Below are 22,064 nucleotides of genomic sequence, written 5' to 3' on the forward strand. Positions count from 1 at the left end.
TTTTCCAGTTCTGTGTTTTAACAAGGTGGGAGTGGAGGTTGGCCCCATAATGAGTGTTTCCTGCTGTGTGGATGACTGGCTCCTCCTCCTCAGTACTGTTGTGGTAACTAACACACCCAGACCCAGTAGTGTTGGGTGAGTATGGTTCCTGTGGTGATGTGACCCGGACTCCATTCTCCTGCTACAGCTTTGGAATTTATCAACATATTTTTATAAGGCTCTCATAAGTCTCGGTCAACAGTAGACCGTTGACCAACGACAGATTGGTCCCCCATGATATCTGTACAAACTGGGTGTTATGAAATGTTCTAACCTCATGTTCACCCATACAAGATGTGCAGAATGCCTGATGGAAATCCTAAAACAAGTCAAACACCAACCAATTGGCAGTGCACTTCAGTAACACATAAGAACTTCTCATGGACCCTCATTTACAGCTCTCTAATCCGCCTCTTTTATATAGATATTTCTCTCCTGTACTTTGTTTCTTTCCCCTGTTGAAATGTGTATTTATATGTTTAATAAAATAAGGTATGATCTGCTAACTGTTGGAGTTGTTCTGGGGTCTTTTTTTTGCTAATAATTATTTTTGTGTTTTTATTAAATATGGTTGCTAAGGCAACATACAAATTAGAACACATCACAGTAGTAACTTTGCTCTTTGAGATATTTTCTGTAAGGGAACCCCCTCAGTAATGATGACATTGCATAATACTATAGTAATCTATATATCCTTATAAGTAGTGCCTCTATAGTACAAAGGAACAAGTAGGCCTATATAAGAGAGACGATAAACACACAGAGTTGCAGTTCATTGAGGAAGGATGTGGTTAGAACTGTGTATCCAGCCCAGTTAACGTGTTAAGTGTGTGAAACTGACATGTGTCATAACAGCATGGCTCACAAAATGTGCCTTCACAGTCGAATTTCATGTATGTGATGGTGGAGTCGTGTAAAACAGTTCAGATATATTTAGTTACAAGTAACATTCATTGCAGACAGTCAATGAGGAGTCAACATATGTTCACATAACAGTTGTGTGGATATCATATATAATGACACATACATGACATCACATTTTCCATGAAGGCCCATTTATCTTTGAAAACAAAGATACATCTACCAATGGAAATCTTACATTCAGATTAACTGCCTGTCTTAAATACTTTCCTGAAATACTTTTCAGTAGCATCATTACTCCTGAAAACATCAACATTCTATAAAAGGGATCACTTAGCCTCAGTGGCCAGTTTATTAGGTACTCATTCACGAGTCAGATGGCGGTGGCTTGCTATATAAAGCAGGCAGACAGGCAAATTAACATTAGAATGGGCAAAACGAGTAAGCTAAGCGATTTTGAGCGTGGTACGATCGTCGGTCCTAGGCGCGCCGGTTCCAGTATCTCAGAAACGGCTGGCCTCCTGGGCTTTTCACACACGACAGTGTCTAGGGTTTACAGAAAATGGTGCGACAAACAAAAAAACATCCAGTCAGCAGCAGTCTTGGGGGCGAAAACAGCTCGTTGATGAGAGGTCGAAGAAGAATGGCAAGAAGAATGGCAAGAATCGTGCAAGCGGGCCACAAACAGGCAAATAACGGCGCAGTACAACAGTTGTGTGCAGAACCGCATCTCAGAACGCACAACTTGTCACGGATGGGCTATTGCAGCAGACGACCACACCAGGTTCTACTCCTATCAGCTAAAAACAAGAGGAAGCAGCTCCAGTGGGCACGCGATCACCAAGACTGGACAATTGAGAAGTGGAAAAACGTTGCCTGGTCCGACGAATCCCGGTTCCTGTTGCATCATGCTGATGGCAGAGGCAGGATTTGGCTTAAGCAGCATGAGTCCATGGCCCCATCCTGCCTACTGTCAATGGTACAGGCTGGTGGTGGTGATGTAATGGTGTGTTCCTGGCAAAGTTAGGTCCCTTGATACCAATTGAGCAACGTTTCCATGCAAGATGAATTCAGGCTGTTCTGAAGGCAAAGGGGGGTCTGACCTGGTACAAGATGGGTGTACCTAATAAACTGAGTATATATTGCATGGATAGAGATAAATATACATCATATTTCTCATTGACACTAAATTGTCTCATTTGTGTAAGCAGAGCCCCTGCTTCTAGGAAACTGTCACCCCGCTCCACTTTGACAGTACAGTTTGTCCTTTCAAGTTTATTAATTCATATCCTGCCCTGCATTCACACAGGCTTTTTGAAATGTGCACCTCCCCCCATGCAACGCCCCGGCCCAGACAACTGCAGTAGAGTGCTGACATGGCGCTACGCTAAAAGTATGCTATGATACCCAATGCTGTGCCATGGTTAAAAATACTACGCTATGCCACAGAGTGAGGCACACATAGCTAACCCCCTTATTTAAAACACACAGACACCAGGAGACTCCTGTAACTGGACATAGGCATGGTGACATTTGAAGGGAATGCCATCTGGGCCGGTTTTACGACCCTGGCTGCTTTGCTTCCCCAATAGATGCAGGTGGCTGGCTACCATTGTTATAACTCCACGACAGCATTACATTTTTGTGGTAATGACAGCACACATGAAAGTCTTTCCTCTTAACATGTGATGGAACAACTTGAGACACTAATACAATGAGTTAAATGTTACAGAAATTGGGTCTGTGAGAGGGAAGACATTTCAAGCCCTTAATGATACCGCTCTATAAGACCCTATATGTCAAATGAATTGCTCCATGGCGGTATTCTTCTGCATCCAAACAAAGTCTGGTATTTGAGGTCACCGGTCTGAAAGTTTCTCTATGAATGTCATTGAAAATCAGGCATCATAAACCAAAATCGTAATGTAGCCACACCTAAGGTATCTGACCTGTAAAGCTACACTTTAGAAATGTTTTTATTCTTGCAGAATACTCATAGCTATTTTGTTGCATGGAAACAGTGTTCATATGTCCCAGAATTGTGTTCTTCCAATCCATAAATAACCTAACAGACTAATATCAGACTGGATTTTCACAAGGTCTGTATGCTCCATTACAAAATGGAGACCAGGATACCCTCCTGCTGCTGCTGTAAAATGTTTATTAAAATAAGGTAGAAAAAGGATGTAAGGGGCTCTCCATCGCCCCCTACAGGGTGGTGACGGGCTCTTCCTCCGACTGGCTCAGGTCTACGTGAAGCTCCAGACCATGCTGCTCCTGCTGCAGCTCGCTGGTGGTGTCAGCATGGGACGAGCTCTGGGGAAGGGTAGCCTGGGACAGGCAGCCCAAAGAGGACATGGGCCGGTCCCGCACAGAGCTGCCTGAGGCTGGGGGAGATAAAGGGAGGAAGGGGGGCAAGGGGGAAAGGTCAGGGGTCAGGTGTCTGCTACAATCAACCTTAACAGCTGCACAGCAGCAATAGCAAAGCAGAATGCTATTTCCATGTGAGTATTCACTATTCCAGTTAGTGAAATTGGTTTTTATGTTGTAAATGGGTAATGATGCTGGTGTGACCTACCTGAGTGGCTGCGCTGGGTCTTGGCACTCTGGGGACGCACAGGGGTCACACAGCCCGACTCTGTGCAACCAGACTTCTGGAACTGGGAGCGCATGACCTTGTCTTTGGTCTTGCACATGCCTGCAGTCATCAAAACAACAATGTCACATCGCGCCTTGACATGGGAATGACAGGACCCCACCACACCCATAGCCGTACTGTACATACACACCCATACACCACATAAGCCCTTCTTCCAAGTCTTGACCAAAATACTCTTTCAATACTATTTCGACTCATTCAATGGTCTCATAAATTACTGGGAATCACAACACCAAATCACAGGCATAAAACAGGACAGCACAATTCCCTCTTTCTTCCTACAGGGCTTGATTTGTATGAACAGATGAAAAGGTTAAGATAGAAACGATGTAATGCAAGCAGCGTTACCCCAGGTCCAGTTATATTTACAGTCCGTTACAGAGACCAGGCCTGCTCTTCTATAACATAGTAACATTGGGTTATTTCCAGTGTGGACCACTATGCCAACCAGAGCCCCTCCCCCAACCCCAGTGCAGCCCATTCTTATTGCTAACTCACTTCCTTAACCCCGGGAGGAACACCACACTACTATTTAAACCCTCCTAAAATACTCCCTCCCATAAACTAAGCTCCTCTCTCCTTCCCTAAATCTCCTCGTCCTCCTCCACACCTTCGTTCCTAATCCTTCATCACACACCTCTAACACCGTACTGTATCCCTCCTCAAATTCTCATTCCCAAACAAAAGCCCACTTTCTTTCTCAACCCACCCCCACTTTTCAGCCTCCTCCCCACCTTCTCTCCTGACCTTCCACCTCCCACTTCCCCATGATGTCCCTCCTCACTTTTCCTCCCCACACTCCACTTTACTCTTTATCCCTGCACTGCGAGCCCAACTCTGGACACATTGTCCAGGGACCGAGAGAGAGGAAATAGGCCAAGGGTAGTTGGGGCCTGGACAGACGGCGCAGTGTGATCATCATCTTAAGATGCATTGTGTAACTGGGCCCAGGGGTGACAGTGAATCCTCGGAAGTTTCACTGTCCATGAGGAGTCCATATGGGCTGTCAGAACTGGAGTCTGGACATCACCCCTCTTCCAGCCCCGGACCATGACAGCTGCCCACAGCATGCAGACATGTCACACTCAACATTAGGTCACTTTTTGGAGCGATAGCATAAAAAAAATATATAGACCGGTGGGAATAGTTTTACTGCGCTGCAGTTGCTTGAATTGAGTAACATGAATTAATTACTCTAGCTTTTGTTCACAATTGTCCAGATTCCATTTCCTTTTCAATACATGTAATTCCACTCTAAAAATACACAGTACTGTAGAGTAGAGCTGAATATAATCCCAGTCCACGGAACCCTGTACCGTCTTTAGGAAAGATGGTGGGTAGTCTGGCATCCACAGTCTTGACCGATCTGGTTTTCAGGCGGCCCTTGTAGATGTGTCCGTCCAATCCCAGGATGTCCACCTCCTCCGGCTGACCAATAGGCACAAGGACAAGGTCAAAAATTTGCTAACCTAACAACAGTCAAATACACCTCAAATATACTCTGTACATCAACATGATGACTTGTATAAATGGCTAAACAAACATGTGATTGACCAGGTGTATTCCTATGGGCTGGCAGTGGTTTAGTTGTCTGTCAGTACAGTAACCCACAGTAAGTGAGGTTGGTCTCACTCACCTGAATGCGCAGTGTGGATCTGGAGATGGGCGGTGTCTCCTCCTCAGCCTGGATGAAGTGGCTGATGTGCTGCAGGCGGGTGTAGCGGCGGTTGGGGTAGGTCACGGTGTGGCTGCCTCCACAGCTCCGGGACATGGCCAGGTAACTATAGTCCGCCATCTCAGGGATGCGCTCGCTAGGATGGACACAGGAGTGGAGGTTGAAGGTCGGAAGATAAACACTTCTAGAGGTTTGTAACAGAACTGACAGTACAGTATTTATAATTTGTAGTTACATTGGGGCACCTTGATTCCCTGACCCTTCTCTAAACCATAACAAAGCAATATGGACAACTTTTTGGCCCTTCCCCTGTTTCCATGCATGTGCTCCCTGCTTCCCTGCCTGCCCCTGGCCTGACAGACTGACTCACTGCTTGGGCAGACTCTGGCTGGTCCTCTGCAGCGGGCTCAGGATGTGTGGATAGCGGGAGGGCCCGATCTCCCTTAGGGCTCCCTGGCTGTAGGTTCGCTCTGGGCCAGCTAGTTGGCTGCACTCTCTCTATCTGCCTACACATCATGGTGTGGATCCGCTGCACCTGCATCATGGCCCTTTCGGAGCTGGCCATCTCAAAGTGGCCGTGGTTGGTCCCTGGCCTCAGGCTGAGATGGAGGGAGAGCTGGCTAATGTCAGACACTTGTAACTATGGAACACTCCTGACAGATCTAGTGTGGGTGTTCGGTCTTTGGAGGTAAGATAAAGTTATATTGGGACTCTGGCACCCCCTGCTGGTTAAGATGGGGCCAAGTAAGAGTTTCAGTTGTGATGTTTGACTGAGATGTATAGTAGTATGACTGTCTGCTCTCACCTTCTGCAGTGCTGGCGAACCTGCTCAAGCTCATAGATGGTGTACGGTCGGTTGGACTTGTGGGAGGGTAGGCCAGGAGTGGAGGGCACGGTGACCAAGTGCCTGTTGTCAAGTAGAGAGATCGAGAGAAAAAAGAAAGATAGGTGAAAGAGCAGCACCACAATCCTATTATTTCAATTTCCACAATGTTTCCACAATGTCTATTTGTACTGTATAAAAATAGGACATTATTATCATTCCCTTACGGTCCTGGGGTAAGCATATCGACCGGGCGGTCGCAGGAGATGCAGTGGAACCTTGCCACAAGTTGTCTATGAAAGGGACATAACAAAGAAAAATCAAAACCAAAGTTTATTGGTCGCATACACAGCTGTTATAGCAGGTGCAGCGAAATGCTGATGTTTCTAGCTCCAATAGTGCAGTAGAATGTCTTGCAAATACAATACAAATACACAAATAATCAAGAAATCAAGAAATGACAGAAGGAGTCCAAGAAACAATCCAGAGTAGATATATCAGAGTGAGCACGTGTCAGAATCCAGAATATAAATACGTGGTGTGTATAGACAGTATATCATTTGGAAGGAAAATGGTATGTACAATAGTAGGTATATACGGATGAGTTATGTCCAGAATACAGTATATACATACACAGTGAGTAAACAACAGTATAAAAATAGAATATAGACATATAGACAGAGATAAAATATAGAATATAGACAGAGATAAAATATAGAATATAGACAGAGATAAAATGAACGTTAAACACGGGAAGACAATGAAGGCATGATCATGTATAACTCCATAGAGGAACCTGGACCTATCCAGCCATCATCCCTCCTGGGCCTGGCTGTGACCAGTGACTTACCTCCTGATGCCTGCAGCGTCATCCTCCTTCGGGGCAGGCTGGGCCTGCAGCTGCTTATGGATGCTCTTCCAGCGGTCCTCTAGCTGCTTCTTCACAGGATCCAGCTCAATCCGGTCCAGCTACACAGAGAGATAACAGATTTACTACAGGGATCCCAGAGACATACACTACCACCAGACACTCCAGACAGACATTCCATAAGACTTTACCAAACAATGCTATCTGTCACTATAAACACGTTCGTAAAACACTTAAAAACTTGTGACATACAGACTCGTGAGATATATGAAATGGTGATAGCATAGTAATAACAGCAGAGCATGGCGTGTATCAATGGACATGTAGGCTTATTATATAAACATCCATGTAGCAGGGTAACTTCCAGCTCAGTCCCACCTTGCACTCCATCTCGGTGGAGATTTTGTCAATGATTTTGTGCCAGTCCTGCTCCTGGCCGGTGATCTTGCTGAGCAGCTCCTGGAACATGGTGTTGAGCTCCTCTGTCATGGAATCAAACTGCATGCGGCTCACCTTGGTCTCCAGGGCACGCTTGTCTGCTTTCTACAGGGAGAGAGGAGATGCAGTCAGGGCAATGGCAGTACTAGTGTGGGCTTGTAAGGGTTAGGTGAAACCTGTATGGGCTTGTAAGGGTTAGGTGAAACCTGTATGGGCTTGTAAGGGTTAGGTGAAACCTGTATGGGCTTGTAAGGGTTAGGTGAAATCTGCATGGGCTTGTAAGGGTTAGGTGAAACCTGTATGAGCTTGTAGGTATTAATACATACGTGTATGAACTTGTGTATGGCCTTGGTATGGTTTTGCATGGGCTTGTACAGGTGAACTTGAGCATGTTGGGATTTGCAGGTACCCCTATGGTCTTGAATGGTCTTGTGGAAGCTTGTCTAGACTAACATAAACATGTGACGACTTGCGAGAGTTCACCTGAGTTGAGTATAAGACACTGAAGGAAAGCTAAACTATGTTGTGGTAAGAGACTCACGATTTCAATCTCCATCTCCACAAGATCTTTGTCAGCTTTCTTCTCATCCAGTTCTTCCATGGACTTGTACAGATGCTGTGAAAGAAAGACATTATTGAGAATCATCTTTCTGTGGATTGGAACAGAAGAACAGCATGGAGCCGCTCCTATTCCCCTATGGGCCTCCCTGTGCTGCGGCCCTCCCTCCCAGACTCACGTCGATGTGGACCTGTTTCTGGCTCTGCTCCTCAATCAGGTGGTTGGCTGTGCCGTGGAGCTTCTCACACTCAGCCTGCAGCTGCAGGATGGCTCCCTGAACGTCATTCATCAGCTCCGAGCTCTGGCAGAAACAACACAGAGAGACATGGTTCTTCATCTGTAATACACAGCCATGGCCCCAGTGCCATGGAGCGCGCTGACACTGACACACTCCTTTCCCTTAACACCTCTCTGAACACACTGCTGCCCTGATAGAGCATCGCTTACATATCATCTCAAAACGTATCCTTCCCACAGGGTTCAACATAACAGACCCATTATTTAACCCTTTCCTATTCTGTTTCCTCCTCTGTCCTGGCCCTGCCTATAGTACCTCTGCTCTAGGTCTGCCTCCTCCCTGCTGATTCATGAAGCTGCTAACCAGGCCCTGCAGATTCTCATAGCGTTGGAACAGCTGGCTGACCTTCCTGCTCACGTCTACAGAGCAGGAGGGGCACGTGGAGCCCTGCTGCCCGCCTGCCTGACCGCTGCCCTGGCCCTGCTCTGGCCCCTGCTGGAGGCTCTGGGAGAGCAGCGAGGAGGAGGACGCCATCATGTCCTCAAGCATGCCTCGCAGGTTGTCCATCTGGGGTGAGAGGGCTGTGTGAGGGCCATGTTGGAGCCACGAAGGGTCGCTAGCTACTACATTATGGATGGTGCTGTTTCAGCTATATTCTACAGTTGAAGGTTTTACAGAGTACTCTGGTGTTTAGACCTGTCAGTGTATTCAAATGTCTATATGCTCTGAAATATGTCTGTCTGTCTGTCTGTCTAACCTGATCCTGTAGCTGTCTGTCTTTCTTGGTCTTCTGCTCAGCCTTGGCTGAGGTGTTCTCACTTTTCAGCAGTAGCACCTCCTCCACTTTCTGCACTGCTTTCCTGAATACAGAGTGGTGGAACAGGAGCACCAGGCCATGAGGAGCAGGCCACCACCTCTCTTACAATGGAAAACTATCACATCTCAACTTTCCATAAAACTTCAAACTACTTACAAATTACTTAGACTACCAAACTATATCAAATGTAGTATCCATAAAAAACTATATATAATTATATTTAGCCTTCCTGTGTGCTCCTGTGTTGTTGTTTACCTGAGGTATAATATCTGCAGTCTGAGCTGTCCTTGCTGAGCAGAGTTAGATGAGTCCTCACTGTCTGACCCTTTGGCCATTTCTGAGCCTCCCTCTGAGTCCTGAACTGTCCCTATGTTCAGAATCAGCTGCTCCAGTTCTCCCAGCTACAACAGGGACATGGGGCCATCAACAAGTGTGTGTGTGTGTGTGTGTGTGTGTGTGTGTGTGTGTGTGTGTGTGTGTGTGTGTGTGTGTGTGTGTGTACATCTTCCTCCCTCACCTTGGCTCTGTCACCCACCAGGCTGTCTACCAGAACTCTCAGATGATTCAGTTGATCAATCAGGTTTTCGGGCACATCCCTGTCACCTACACATTCAGGAAAAAAATGGTCATCCCCCACAAAATACATCATTCAGTAAAAGAAAACATAGAATAGCCATACACTATCCAATCTCCACATTGCTATTTTACCCATGTCAGTGAGGAGCTCCCGGAGGTGCTGGAGCTGGGCCTGGTCGGCCTTGCCTGCTTCCAGCAGCTCTACTCTGGTCTCCAGGGTGTTGTGTCTCTCCCTGAGCCTGCCCACATTCCTCAGGGCCTCCACTGTCTCTGGGTAACGCTCTGCCCCGCTGGCCACACGAGACAGGGGTTTGCTGCGCACCATCAGAGCTCCATCAGAGTGGGACTGCTGGGGAAGCACCCCCCCATGCTGGCTGGCAGTGACAGTGCCAGTGCCAGTGCCAGGAGTGAAGGCAGCAGCTCCATCAGAGAGGGACTGCTGGGGCAGTGCTCCTCCATGCTGGCTGGCAGTGACAGTGCTAGGAGTGAAGGTAGCAGCTCCAGTGTTGGCATTAGCAGAGGCGCTGAAAGGAGTGATGGTGGTCATGACCACTGAAGTGGGGCCAGCGACAGGGACTGAGTCCCTGATTTCCTATTGGAGAAATAGCTACCATCAACACAAAGCTCATGTCTATTCCTCGGTCTTGTATATGATTGCTTGATAAAGGACTCTCGCTCTTTTGAGCAAGACATAAGACATGCCTTTTGCAGATTATGTTGCTTGCTAACCAAGGTGGTCTGCAAGATGTCCCAGGTCACACACTGGATGAGCTCGTCTGGGTCTGGGTAACGTCCAACTCTGTCCTGCAGCTCTTTCTGTGATAGAGAGAAGACAAGAAAGAGGGGAAGTCCTGATTTACCTCTATTTACTAGAGTTAGCTACAACAGTACTATACTATTGTTTGGCTCCTCTTAGCAATGTAGTATATAGTTTCTGAGCTCGGAAAGTAGCCTCCTCAGTTCCAACTCACGGTGGCAGAGTCCAGGTTGTCCAGTCGGTGGCAGTACTGCTCCACTTTGTTGATTCTGTCAACCAGCTCACTCATGTTCAGCTGGAATACAAAGAACGCCCAGAGCAACGTCATGCTACCAGATGGAAACAGATATGTAGGATGATCCCTATCATCCTCGCTCTATTGTTGGGGTGAGTGACAGGCCAGGTTGCCAGAGATAAGCTGTGGCTCTTTGATGATGTTGCCCTCTGTATGACTCCATGTCCCCTACAGAGAGTGATGGAGGGAGGGAGGGGACCAGGGCCAGGGTGGATCGGGCTCTACATGACGCTATATTTCACCACTGTGTGGGGTGGTGAGATGGAGAAGGATTCCCTAGTGATGAGCACTGGGTGTATCCCCTACTGTAGGTTAATGAGGGAGATGAGCAAGGTTGCCAGATGTTGTCTACCTGCAATCCCTCCTCACTATGAGGGTTTGCCAGTGTGGATGTGTGTCTGACCTGGTCGAGTTGGTTCTGGAGGCTCTTGACCGCTTTCTTCAGGTCGTCTCTGGACTCCTTCAGGTCCTGGATCTCCTTCAGCAGATCCTGGATCAGCGACATAGACTGGAAACACAACAGAGTATGTTTGAAAGACTCAAAGCTCAAAGAACCTCACATTACTGGTCAGATCATTTAACACAATCATTATATTTTGTCAGTTTCTGTTATGATGACTGAATCGTAGGCTATAAAAATAAAGAGAGTCGCACACTCTATATACAGTTCATTCGGAAAGTATTCAGACCCCTTGACTTTTTCCACATTTTGTTGCGTTACAGCCTTATTCTAAAATGTATGAAATAATATTTTTCCTCATCAATCTACACACAATACCCCATAATGACAAAGCAAAAATTAAAACAGAAATGTATCATCCTTGAGATGATTTCTTGAGAGTGTGTTTCATGAGATGTTTCTACAACTTGATTGGAGTCCACCTGTGGTAAATTCACACACCTGTCTATATAAGGTCCCACAGTTGACACTGCATGTCAGAGCAAAAACCAAGTCATGAGGTCGAAGGAATTGACCGTAGAGCTCCGAGACAGGATTGTGTCGAGGCACAGATCTGGGGAAGGGTACCAAAAAATATCTGCAGCATTGAAGGTCCCCAAGAACACAGTGGCCTCCATCATTCTTAAATGGAAGAAGTTTGGAACCACCAAGAATCTTCCTAGAGCTGGCCGCCCGGCCAAACTGAACAATCGGGGGAGAAGGGCCTTGGTTAGGGAGGTGACCAAGAATCCGATGGTCACTCTGACAGAGCTCCAGAGTTCCTCTGTGGAGATAGGTGAAACCTTCCAGAAAGACAACCATCTATGCAGCACTCCACCAATCAGGCCTTTAAGGTGCAGTGGCCAGACGGAAGCCACTCCTCAGTAAAAGCCCACTTGGAGTTTGCCAAAAGGCACCTAAAGGACTCTCAGACCATGAGAAACAAGATTATCTGGTCTTTTTTTTTACATTTTAGTCATTTAGCAGACGCTCTTATCCAGAGCAACTTACAGTTAGTGAGTGCATACATTTTCATACTGGCTACTTCCTTTGAAGATCAGTAGGAAGATCCTAAACCCCTTCATTTAGGAGGGATCCCAAAACTCCTCTCCATGGCTCCATCCAGTTGACCTTTCACCCCAAGGGAGGTTCCTAGGACACCATCGTCCATATGCATTAGATGAGACACACAAGCTGTTACATAGCAGCGGTAGGACCTGTCTGTCTCCAGATAATCCATGTTTTTCAGAGTACATAACCCCTGCTCATATGGAACCACCCCTTCTCTTTAACACAGCTGAAGCCTTGATGACAGAGTACACCCACACATTTACTCTGGGTGTTGGGTGTTGCAAATTAGAAATATGTTGTGTTTACTAAGCAAAGTTGAAACAGGTGGCTTTGAACGTATTGACCAGAGTTCCTGTGGGTTTTGTCAAATGCACCCAGACATGAAATTATGCACAGTGACCCCACTGAGCTGCACAGGCCGTCAACCAGTTGGCTGAATAACTAACAGGTTGTTAAGTCAGCTGTAAACGTGGAAGATATATTTCTGGAGGAGACCACCTTTTCAACGATCGCCTCAAGTATCTCAGAGACATGAGATTAGGCTAAACATGATCAAATCTTGTAGCAGGACATACACTAGAATATTCTAACCCGGCAACCAACCCAACCCCTAATGACAAACAGAGATTCGTCTGTATTCGTCACATTTTGATGAGTGGGTCCAGGGTATGGTTAATTTCCTATGAGATTCCAATGACAGTTCAAAAGCTCCTCGTGAGGCTGATATATTGAGTATACAGGAAATTATTATAATAGCCTACATCACCAACAGTGGGAAAAATGTATGCATGGTCCTATTCCCTCAAAGGAGCTGGGCTCCCTAACCAGGGGACATCCCCAACCTTATCTTCCTTTAGACACAATGTCCCTAGTCCTCTTGTCTGTTTGTCTGTGAGGATGTTGCTTGGATAGAGTGCCCAACCTCCTTCCTGTTTCTGCCACAACATCTGGGTCTGCATCACCCACAAGTCTGTTGCCAATGGTAACGGACAGGACAACATAAATACAAGCCCCTTCTGACAACAAGCAAAACTCTAGTAAAAGGGGTAGGAAATGAGTAACTAACATAATATAAGTACACTGACTTTTACTGTCCCAACAATAAGGAAGTTATTTGCGATTGGGAAGAAAGCCATCCGCTCTACCTCCCTGTTACTCTTTAGTCAGCCATTAACTGGCTCTGACTAAGATGGCCGGTGGCCTGGAATCCTTCCACGCCACTGTGAACACAGAGCACCACTCAGGCAGACTTTTCGCTGCCCTCTCAGAGCCAGGACATGTACCCTGTGGGATCACAGCGGAGCACACCTTTATCAACCACAACAATCCCCTGACAATCTCCGTCATGGGTTAAGAAGTGAGTGACCCTGGCTAAGGTATGTGGCAAATACAATATGCTGCTATGAGTTGTGAGACAGAAACTGACGGACATTGTGTCTTAGTGGGGGTCTTCAGGGATATGGCAGACAGGGCCAGAGAAGACCAATCAGGGCCAGCGAGGGCCAGACAGGTCCAGACAAGGCCAGACAGGGACAGACAGGGCCAGTGGATACTGTTATTGACCCACAGCAGACATGAATGATTCCAAGGATTTTCAAAGAGGCACCTTCGCCTGGACCCACTGGCTGTCTCTCCCTCATATCACCTGAGTGTTATTCTTCCTCTGACAACTACAGTAATTTCTCTGCAGGAGACCAATTACACCTTATCTACCTGAGAGAGAGAGGGGGGGATAACTGGGCAGGTCTGGGCAACATCAGTGAAGATAGCTAAGTCCTGTGCAATCTTTCGATCTTCCTACTTGCTTTATCAACACAGACTGTCATGTCTCTATCAGTGTCCATATTTCAAACTCAGACATTTCAGATAACAGCTGAGACACAGTTCAGAGTGTGGTATGAAGTACTGGACCGACACTGATTCTAAATAGTGTACACCACAGGAGGTTGGTGGTACCTTAATTGGGGAGGACGGCTTATGGTAATGGCTGGAGTGGAATAGGTGGAATGGTTTCAAACACATGGAAACCATGTTTGACTCCGTTCCATTAATTCCATTCCAGCCATTACAATGAGCCGTCCTCCTATAGCTCCTCTCAGCAGCCTCCGCTGGTGTTCACATGCTCAGAGTGATCTGCACTACTCAGCTATTCCATTTTGTTACACAGCATACACAGGGACCACAAGAGTGGTGCTTATCTTTGGGGAGTGGCCTTTCCTTTGGAAACTGGAACAGAGACACAGCAAGGTCATTTGAGAAGAAAGTGCGGTGCCCATCACCTATTGTACTGTGCTCTGTCATCAATATCCTTATCCAGTGCTGAGTGCTCTGAAATGCTCACCATTCACCACACAGACAGGCCCCCAGCTGCGGGACAGGGCTCTGATGAGCAAGCACTCAAGGACTTAATACAGATGAGAGGGGCTGAATCACTTGCTAGCAGCATACCACCCTGCATTCCACTGCTGGCTTGCCTCTGAAACTAAGTAGTTGGTCCTGGTCGGTACCTGGATGGGAGACAGAATGCTGCTGGAAGGCCAGTAGGGGGTACTCTTCCCGCTGGTCTAAGGAGATCCCAATGCTCCAGGGCAGTGAAGGGGACATTGCCCTGCATAGGATGCTGTCTTTCAGTGTCTTGACTCTGTGGTCACTAAAGATCCCATGGCACTTATCATATGAGTAGGGGTGTTAACCCCGGTGTTGTGGCTAAATTCCCAATCTGGCCCTCATACCATCATGGCCACCTAATCATCCCTAGCTTCCAATTGGCTAATTCGCCCCCTCTCCTCCCCACTGTAACTCTTTCCCAGGTCATTGCTGTAAGATAATATGTTCTCAGTCAATTTACCTGCTAAAATATGGGTCAATAAATAAACCTCAGTCCAGACTCAAACATCTGTCACAAGATGGATGTGTAGTCTAGTGGAACTGTAATGTAATCCTATTTCTTGACTGTTATGGCCATTTTTCTATGACCACAAAATTATGTTTTGGGGCAGATTCCCCTAAATGATTTGGGGCCTATCTTATGACAAGCAAAATTGTGCATCACAGGCAAATCAAAGTTTCAACAAAGTTTGACAGTTGATCAAGGGAGGGAGCACTGCCACAGCAGCAGCGTTCAAGTTTCACCTGTCCTCGTATGACATTATTTCAATTTAAAATAAAATTATAACTCAGCGATATTAATAAATACATTTTGAGGAAGAGCCTGTCTCACCTTGGACACGCCGTCCTCACTTGCCTGAGCCTTGCGGCGGAGCTGCATCAACTGCCACATGTCGTTGACCGGTGTTGTGGTTGAGGCAGTGCGGCTCAGCAGATCTGTACCGCTAGGAAGCTTCTCCAACGCGGCCATCTGTCTCTCTATCTGCCGCAGTTTGTCCTCCATGTGATGGTACGGGCTAGAGGACTTGGTCAGAGGCGGCCCATGGGGCTGCTGTGGCGGAGCATCCTCCTCTCTCCAGCCGGTGGTCATATTTTGAAATTTCAGGTGTCCCAGGATAGCGTGGAGGAGGGTATGCAACGCATTGAAGTTGACAGCTCCAACATCAGGTGTCCCGATCGACAGGTTCACCAAATCGAAAAAACTAATGTCAGCTGACATTTTGGCTCACACTACTTTTGGGTTTCAATGTTTTAAAAAAATATTTACGAGGGATATGAAAGATATAGTTTCTTCCAATATATAAACGCCAGAATGATTCAATTAAATAAGATCAAAAAACGACAGGATCGAACACAAACAATATAGATGTAAAAATTATAGAAAAAAATACTTTGTTTCGTCTGCACCAAATAAAAAAAGTGTCTGTAAATTAGAATTAAATCTTCCCTACATAGTTACTTTTCAACACCTCCTCGTGGCTACTCAATCTCGGTTGTTTCTTATTCCAATGCCATTTGTACCTTGCTTTAAACATTGTTTTAATTTGGTTCTAATCTCTCACGCCTACCCTAGAACCTTATTGGACGTAACACTGACAGTAGCCTCCTTCCGTTACACAATAATCGCATCCCATATTTTGACTCACAGCGTCTCTGGTTGCTGAGCAACAAGGCAGGCATCGAATCGTCATCAGGTAGGACAAGGGTTGTGTTGTTGAGAATGTATGCAAAGCATCACCTGTTCTCACCCCAGGTATGCAAAAAGGAGCATACAGACACTAAAAAAGGCTAAAAATTACAATTTAATCATAATAATAAATTCATAAAATAATCGTACATATCCTAGTGTTTTTCTAAATGCAACTACATTCAAGTAGAAACCTGGTTCATAATGCATAACACGTTGTAGTTCATTCCCTCAAAATCCTATTGATTGCCTCACATCCAATAGCTCTGGCGCTGAACAATCTTCAAACTCAGTTTTCATGCTCCACCGAACAACTGAACTCTACATTCAGCAATCCACACAATGAATGCCATGATTAATGAGTTAGACTATACATTTTTGGCAAAGAGCACAAACATTGTAAACAGTTTATGACCTCAATCGAAATTGCATGATGAAAATGTAAAAGAAAAAATGCTTGATGTTTCAATGTGAGTTCTAAATAAAACCATAGCCTCATAAACTCATAAGCTCAGAGTTCTTCAATGTGACATTTAACAGAGCAATATAACCTAGTGCAGTTTAGACATTAAAATTCTGGTCTACATTTTATGATTCACCATTCATCCAACAGCCATATTTACCATGGCTATGCCATCATCCTCAAGACACTATGTATGGCCTTTTGGATCCCACTTTTGACTAAACCTATGGAATACTACAGATACTCTGAAAGCGTGATGCAAATATTGACAAAGAAATAACATTTACAGCATTGTTCAACAATTTGGTATGGATTTCACTATAACAAAATAATTAAAATTGCAATAAGCTAGTGTATATGTGTCTTGATAATTTCTCCCTTTATGACAAATGCCATCTTACAAGAAATCTAGATGCAGTGGAGTCCTGATAAATGCAATGGCTTGGGAGTGTTCTAAATGTGTATACTAAACCTGAGCATGCAGAAGTGAAAAGTGTATATTTGAATTGGAACTGGTCAACTGTACTGCATGTAAACAGAGTTTGTACATATCCGATGTACGCTTATCAAGACTCAACTGTACTACGTTTTCTTCTATCAAATGTAAGTACAATAGTAAGATTCATGTTGAGCCTGGAAACTTTGGTAGGAATAGCAGTCTCTAGCTAAACCTTAGTTTTATAAAATGTCAATGACTACTGCACATTGAAACCAACCAGCTGAACATCTACATAAAGACACAAGCACAGTGAATGACATTGAACGTGAACATAAAGGCTCCTCTGTGCACAACTGATTCACTCCAAGTAGAGTAAAACATACAGTATTAAATTGTCTCATACACTTGAAAGGCAAAAATCAATAGAGCTGTGAATGACTATGCTAAAACAGTCTCTGCTTATTGGGGCGGAGGTGGGCCAGTCAAAATATCAGTTGAAGGATTCCAAAGGATAGCTGGGTTGATAGGAAGGTGTTACACTGACTCTTCCCCAGATGACCTGTCCAGGTGTGAATAGTTCCTCTCACCGTGGCCCCCTCCTCCCATAGGTTGTCATATGCTGTCATAGTCAGTGTCACGTCTGCTGGAGACCACCATCCACTCAGCCACGAAGAAGGATAGCGTGCCCAGGAAGCCCACCACAACCATGATGAGCAGCTGCCAGTGCAGCAGGAGATAGTTACTGTAGAAGAAGGCCAGGGCTGCTGCGATGGACTGTGGAGGACAAGAGCACCAAGTTACACCACTGTAATACAACAACAGTGGATAGCAAGTATGGGGAATCGAGGGATATATCATGCAAATAACTCAATGTTAAATTTCTTCAAATCATTCCGAGTAATACATCACCACCATAGTTAGCAAACCATACCGTGTGTGTAGGCCTAACAGATATCAATGTACCTGGACAAACTTGAAAACAGCGAAGGCAGGAGCGCTGTCCTCCCGGAACATGAATCCCACAATGCTCAGCAGCTGGGTGTTGAAGCAGCTGTCCCCCAGGCCCAGCAGGAAGCTGCACAGCAGAGCCACCTCAACACTGTGGACACACATCAGAACACAACAGGTTAAGCAAATAAGGCAACGCCACCTCAACACTGAACAGACAACATCCCAGGTTAATACAGACATGGAACCTTACACAATCTGCAGTAACCTGATATCAGAGTTAAAATGCAATTATGCACTACTGCTACACTTAACATAATGCTCATGTCCTGACCTACTGTATCCTTATGCAAAGTACAGTATAATTGTTGTAATAGTAATCTATGGTGATTGTTAAATGGGCCATCTGAGTAAGCCCTGCTGTGTACCTGGGGGTGATGTATGCCTGCAGGTGTGTGCCCTCCTCTGGTGCAATAGGGGCATCACTGGCGATGTTTAGGAAGATCAGGTAAAAGGCCACGAAGTGAGTGATCAGCCCCAGCAGCACCACCGGGTTCCTCCCAAACCGGTTGCACTTGTTCAGCATCCCAAACACGCCCCCTCCTGGACACACAGAGGCACAGCAAAAACAGAGGCATTGACTTCCTCATCAGTCCCTTCCTGGCAACCCAGTTTTATCTGCTTTCCTAACCTCACGTGTATCATGTGATGCGAAACAGCATTGAAGATAAAAAACTACTTAGAATCAACAGTGGTAACATACTCACCTAGGATCTCTCCCAGGCCAATGAAAATGCCAGAGAGCCCGATCAGACTCTTGGCATCGTCCCCAAATCGTGTCATGGCTCCTATACATGTCCCGTATACCCCGCTGTAAAATGTCAGCTCTAGGCCTGAAGGTGGAGACGGAGCAAGAGTTACACACATAGAATCTATGGTTACGCATTCAAACATACTCAATGTCAATTGAATATGCATCCGTTTATATTTTTATAATTGTATACTAGCATCCACTGAAAGAAGTTTCCTCATATTGGAAATAGCCCAAACCAGCTTTTTGCTGAAGGAATTTGAATTAATTTGCTCACCTGTGTATGCTATGGAGATACTTAGCAGTAGCATCTCTTTAGTGACAGACAACTGCAACGCTTTCTCTGTAAGAAGAGGGCACATATCAGTCAGCTGAGCTCTGGGCCTTTGTGGATATTGCTGATAAGACAGATTGAAGTAAGTTGCAACCAATTAACTCTGACTCACTGAAAGCGTCCAGAGCCTGGGAACCGAGACCTGGAGTCGCTCTGCAAGGAAGAGAAATCCATAAATAAACTTAAGTACAGCCTATTCAAACATAGAGAAATACAGAATTATCCAGATTCAACCCAGGCCTATGGAGGAATACGCTGTACCTTACATACAACGGCAGGTACAGAATGCACAAACACCATTTGTATGGCATATCTATTAGTATATCAATATTTGATGTGTGTATGTATGCATGACAACATGTGTGATTCTGGTCAATAAAAGGGTAGATAAGGACAATCTTTCTTGTGCTAGTTTACTCTAACATTAGACCTAGACCATGTTTTCCAGCCCAGCCTGTCTGCAGACTGCACTCACACAACGATAGAGGCGCTCTCTGTGGACTCAGACGCCTCGGAGGGTGTGGCCTCAGGCTCTGGCTTCTGGATCAGGAAGAACAGGAAGCTGCCCACCAGGCTGATGACCGTGAGAGAGATGAACACTGTCTGGCGATCCTTGTCTAGACACACACACACACACACACACACACACACAACCAGCATGTGTCAGTAACTTATGGCCAAAATGAGATTTCCTCATTATGTCAAGGGAACTTAGGGAATGCTAGATACTATAAAAAGGAAAGGGGAAAAGACTCATGAATCTAGGTAGAATACGTTCAAAACATATTTACATCGTTATAGTAAAAAGTTAACCAAAACTGATGACATACCTGATATGTGAACATGGCCATGCCAGGCAAAATAAATATACATGTTTCCAAAGAATAAGCTGCAAAATGAGATAAATACATGTTAGGCAGTGCAACACCATGGATTCAGTACTAGGGTGTAAAAAGCTATGCTAAACAGTGCTGCAATCAATACAGTTATGCTGATAAGAAGAAGTACCTGAACTGTAGCAAGGCCCAGAAAATACCACTGTTCCTGCCAATGGTGGCATCTGTAGAGTTGATGGTGAGTAGGTTCCCCTGAGCTGTCCACAATACTAGGCCACAGATGGAAAGAGAAAAGAAAGAGGGTTATGTGGTGATAGAGATACGAGTCTAATTCTCAAGTAAGAATAGCACATAGTCTTCTTACTTGCAGCTGCTATTCCAACTACTACAGAGGCTGTGTAGAAGCTCCAAGTGAAGGGGTGGATGAACATGGCAATGTATCCACTGATGGAAACAAAACATTGAACAGCTTTAACATCTCAGAGAGAATTGGTAAAGAAACAGTTCTATAAACAGGTATAGGCTACAGTGGGTTGATTTAAAGAAAGGTCAAAAGAGTGTGCTCACCTGTATACTAATCCACTAAAGAACATGGACAATTGGGGTCCTATAACAGCCACTACTGAGGGAGCAATCAGGTTGGATGCAGAGAAAACTCCATAGATGATGGCCATGCTACATGTAAAGACATGTGTAAAAACGAATTAGATGATATTGCGCCAATGTAATACCGCTATTCATAGGAAATGTTAGCAACATGGCTACAACTGCAGGCATTTTATTCTAAGTCACTAAGGATGTGTTTGAATTTTTTAAAAGCCAGGTGTTTGCCTGCCACGGGTGGTGTCATTAAGATGTCCATAAAGGCCAACAGCAGCAATGAAATCACAAACGAGGCCCTACAACAGCACAGTCATATGCATGTTATTTACGTAATACCTCGGCAAACTGGGATATTGTAGAGAACTGAAAGTCAACTTTGTTGTCTAAACTGGGCAGATTCAATTACTTACCTTTGGAGACCTATTTGAGAGAGAGACAGGATTACGATCTTCCAACAGTTCTAATGTTTATCATAGGACAAAGTCACAGTATTTCAGCATCACAATGAATTACCTTGTGTATCCACTCCCATGGAATTCAGTGCTGTTGAAACTCTTGATCACAGTTTGCTGAAAAAGCACGAGACATAAACAAATGACACCATCAATATCAATTTCCCCTGTAGGTTCCCTACAGTTGTGTGGTTAGAATTTCTATGTATCATTTGTCAGTTCAACCATACCTCTATATTGCCGCATGTTTGGAAAGCAGTGAACATGAACATAAATCCAAAACCCAGGATTATGATGTTCAAGAGTGTCTTTCCCTCTGGACCCATGCTTGCTGCAGGGTGTCACTGTAATATTACTTGACGAAATGGGTTAGTTAAAAAACCTCTGAAGGGGCCCACAGCTCATCTGAAAAAGAACAGAATCAAAACAACCTTGTTGAGAAATTTGTAGAAAGGTTGGGAAATACAAACAATGCTATGAATATGAACTATTGTCCAAACAATACATATCTAGCTAGATCTGCTACCAAATAATCACTACAGTACTTCCTTGCTTTTGTCTGTTTAGCCATTTAAGAAGAAAACAACTTACCGACTTGTTTGTGCAAGCTACATAGTTAGCAAACCAATAACGACTTGTGGAGTTAGCAGATGGACTCAAATCCTAGAAAGAATCCAACAATAATGTACTAGACTACAATACTTTCCCCCCGTCTAGTTTAAAACGGACTTTGAATAATTCTCAGTGAGTGACCGAAACTGTTCGTCATGTGAGATAAATCAGCTGACATTGCACCACCGTATAACCCAAAGCCCACTGGGAAACTGAGTTTATTTGCTAGTCTGACGTCACTCTCGTTTCCGGGTCAAACATTTGAAAACATTACTGAATTGAAATTATTTTCCATTTGTGTCCCATCCAAGTTATTTGTATATAATATCATATGTTTTGGGGTATTGAATTGTGATTGAAAATGTGTAATTTGAAG

The 22,064-nt window shown here is 45.0% G+C and overlaps 3 protein-coding genes across 4 annotated transcripts; all 3 read right to left on the minus strand.

Moving 5' to 3' along the window:
* Positions 1-1,730: 1,730 nt before the first annotated feature.
* Positions 1,731-10,149, minus strand: LOC123486323 (glutamine-rich protein 2-like). Of its 2 annotated transcripts, none has more exons than XM_045217598.1 (12): positions 9,686-10,149; positions 9,495-9,580; positions 8,101-8,223; positions 7,905-7,979; positions 7,304-7,468; positions 6,908-7,026; positions 6,285-6,350; positions 6,040-6,141; positions 5,196-5,370; positions 4,876-4,987; positions 3,479-3,598; positions 1,731-3,287 (listed from the first exon to the last, which is right to left on the minus strand). In XM_045217598.1, the coding sequence occupies exons 1-12, from the start codon at positions 10,098-10,100 to the stop codon at positions 3,109-3,111; spliced, it is 1,737 nt and encodes a 578-aa protein (XP_045073533.1). In that variant the 5' UTR covers positions 10,101-10,149; the 3' UTR covers positions 1,731-3,108. The 2 variants fall into 2 exon arrangements, with proteins under 2 accessions (XP_045073533.1, XP_045073534.1); XM_045217599.1 differs by lacking the exons at positions 9,495-9,580; positions 9,686-10,149 and adding exons at positions 8,476-8,727; positions 8,918-9,012.
* Positions 10,146-15,757, minus strand: LOC123486322 (uncharacterized protein C16orf96-like). The gene is made up of 5 exons (XM_045217597.1): positions 15,336-15,757; positions 11,009-11,113; positions 10,525-10,605; positions 10,256-10,369; positions 10,146-10,160 (listed from the first exon to the last, which is right to left on the minus strand). The coding sequence occupies exons 1-5, from the start codon at positions 15,720-15,722 to the stop codon at positions 10,146-10,148; spliced, it is 702 nt and encodes a 233-aa protein (XP_045073532.1). The 5' UTR covers positions 15,723-15,757.
* A 530-nt stretch (positions 15,758-16,287) lies between these two features.
* Positions 16,288-21,835, minus strand: LOC121585158 (UNC93-like protein MFSD11). The gene is made up of 14 exons (XM_045217604.1): positions 21,668-21,835; positions 21,307-21,481; positions 21,138-21,193; positions 20,589-20,696; positions 20,386-20,465; positions 20,194-20,290; positions 20,016-20,074; positions 19,661-19,802; positions 19,298-19,338; positions 19,129-19,194; positions 18,808-18,933; positions 18,469-18,643; positions 18,056-18,191; positions 16,288-17,866 (listed from the first exon to the last, which is right to left on the minus strand). The coding sequence occupies exons 2-14, from the start codon at positions 21,400-21,402 to the stop codon at positions 17,705-17,707; spliced, it is 1,344 nt and encodes a 447-aa protein (XP_045073539.1). The 5' UTR covers positions 21,403-21,481; positions 21,668-21,835; the 3' UTR covers positions 16,288-17,704.
* Between the last annotated feature and the right edge of the window lie 229 nt (positions 21,836-22,064).

Source organism: Coregonus clupeaformis, unplaced genomic scaffold, assembly GCF_020615455.1.
Source record: "Coregonus clupeaformis isolate EN_2021a unplaced genomic scaffold, ASM2061545v1 scaf1138, whole genome shotgun sequence".
Classification (NCBI taxonomy): Eukaryota; Metazoa; Chordata; class Actinopteri; order Salmoniformes; family Salmonidae; genus Coregonus; species Coregonus clupeaformis.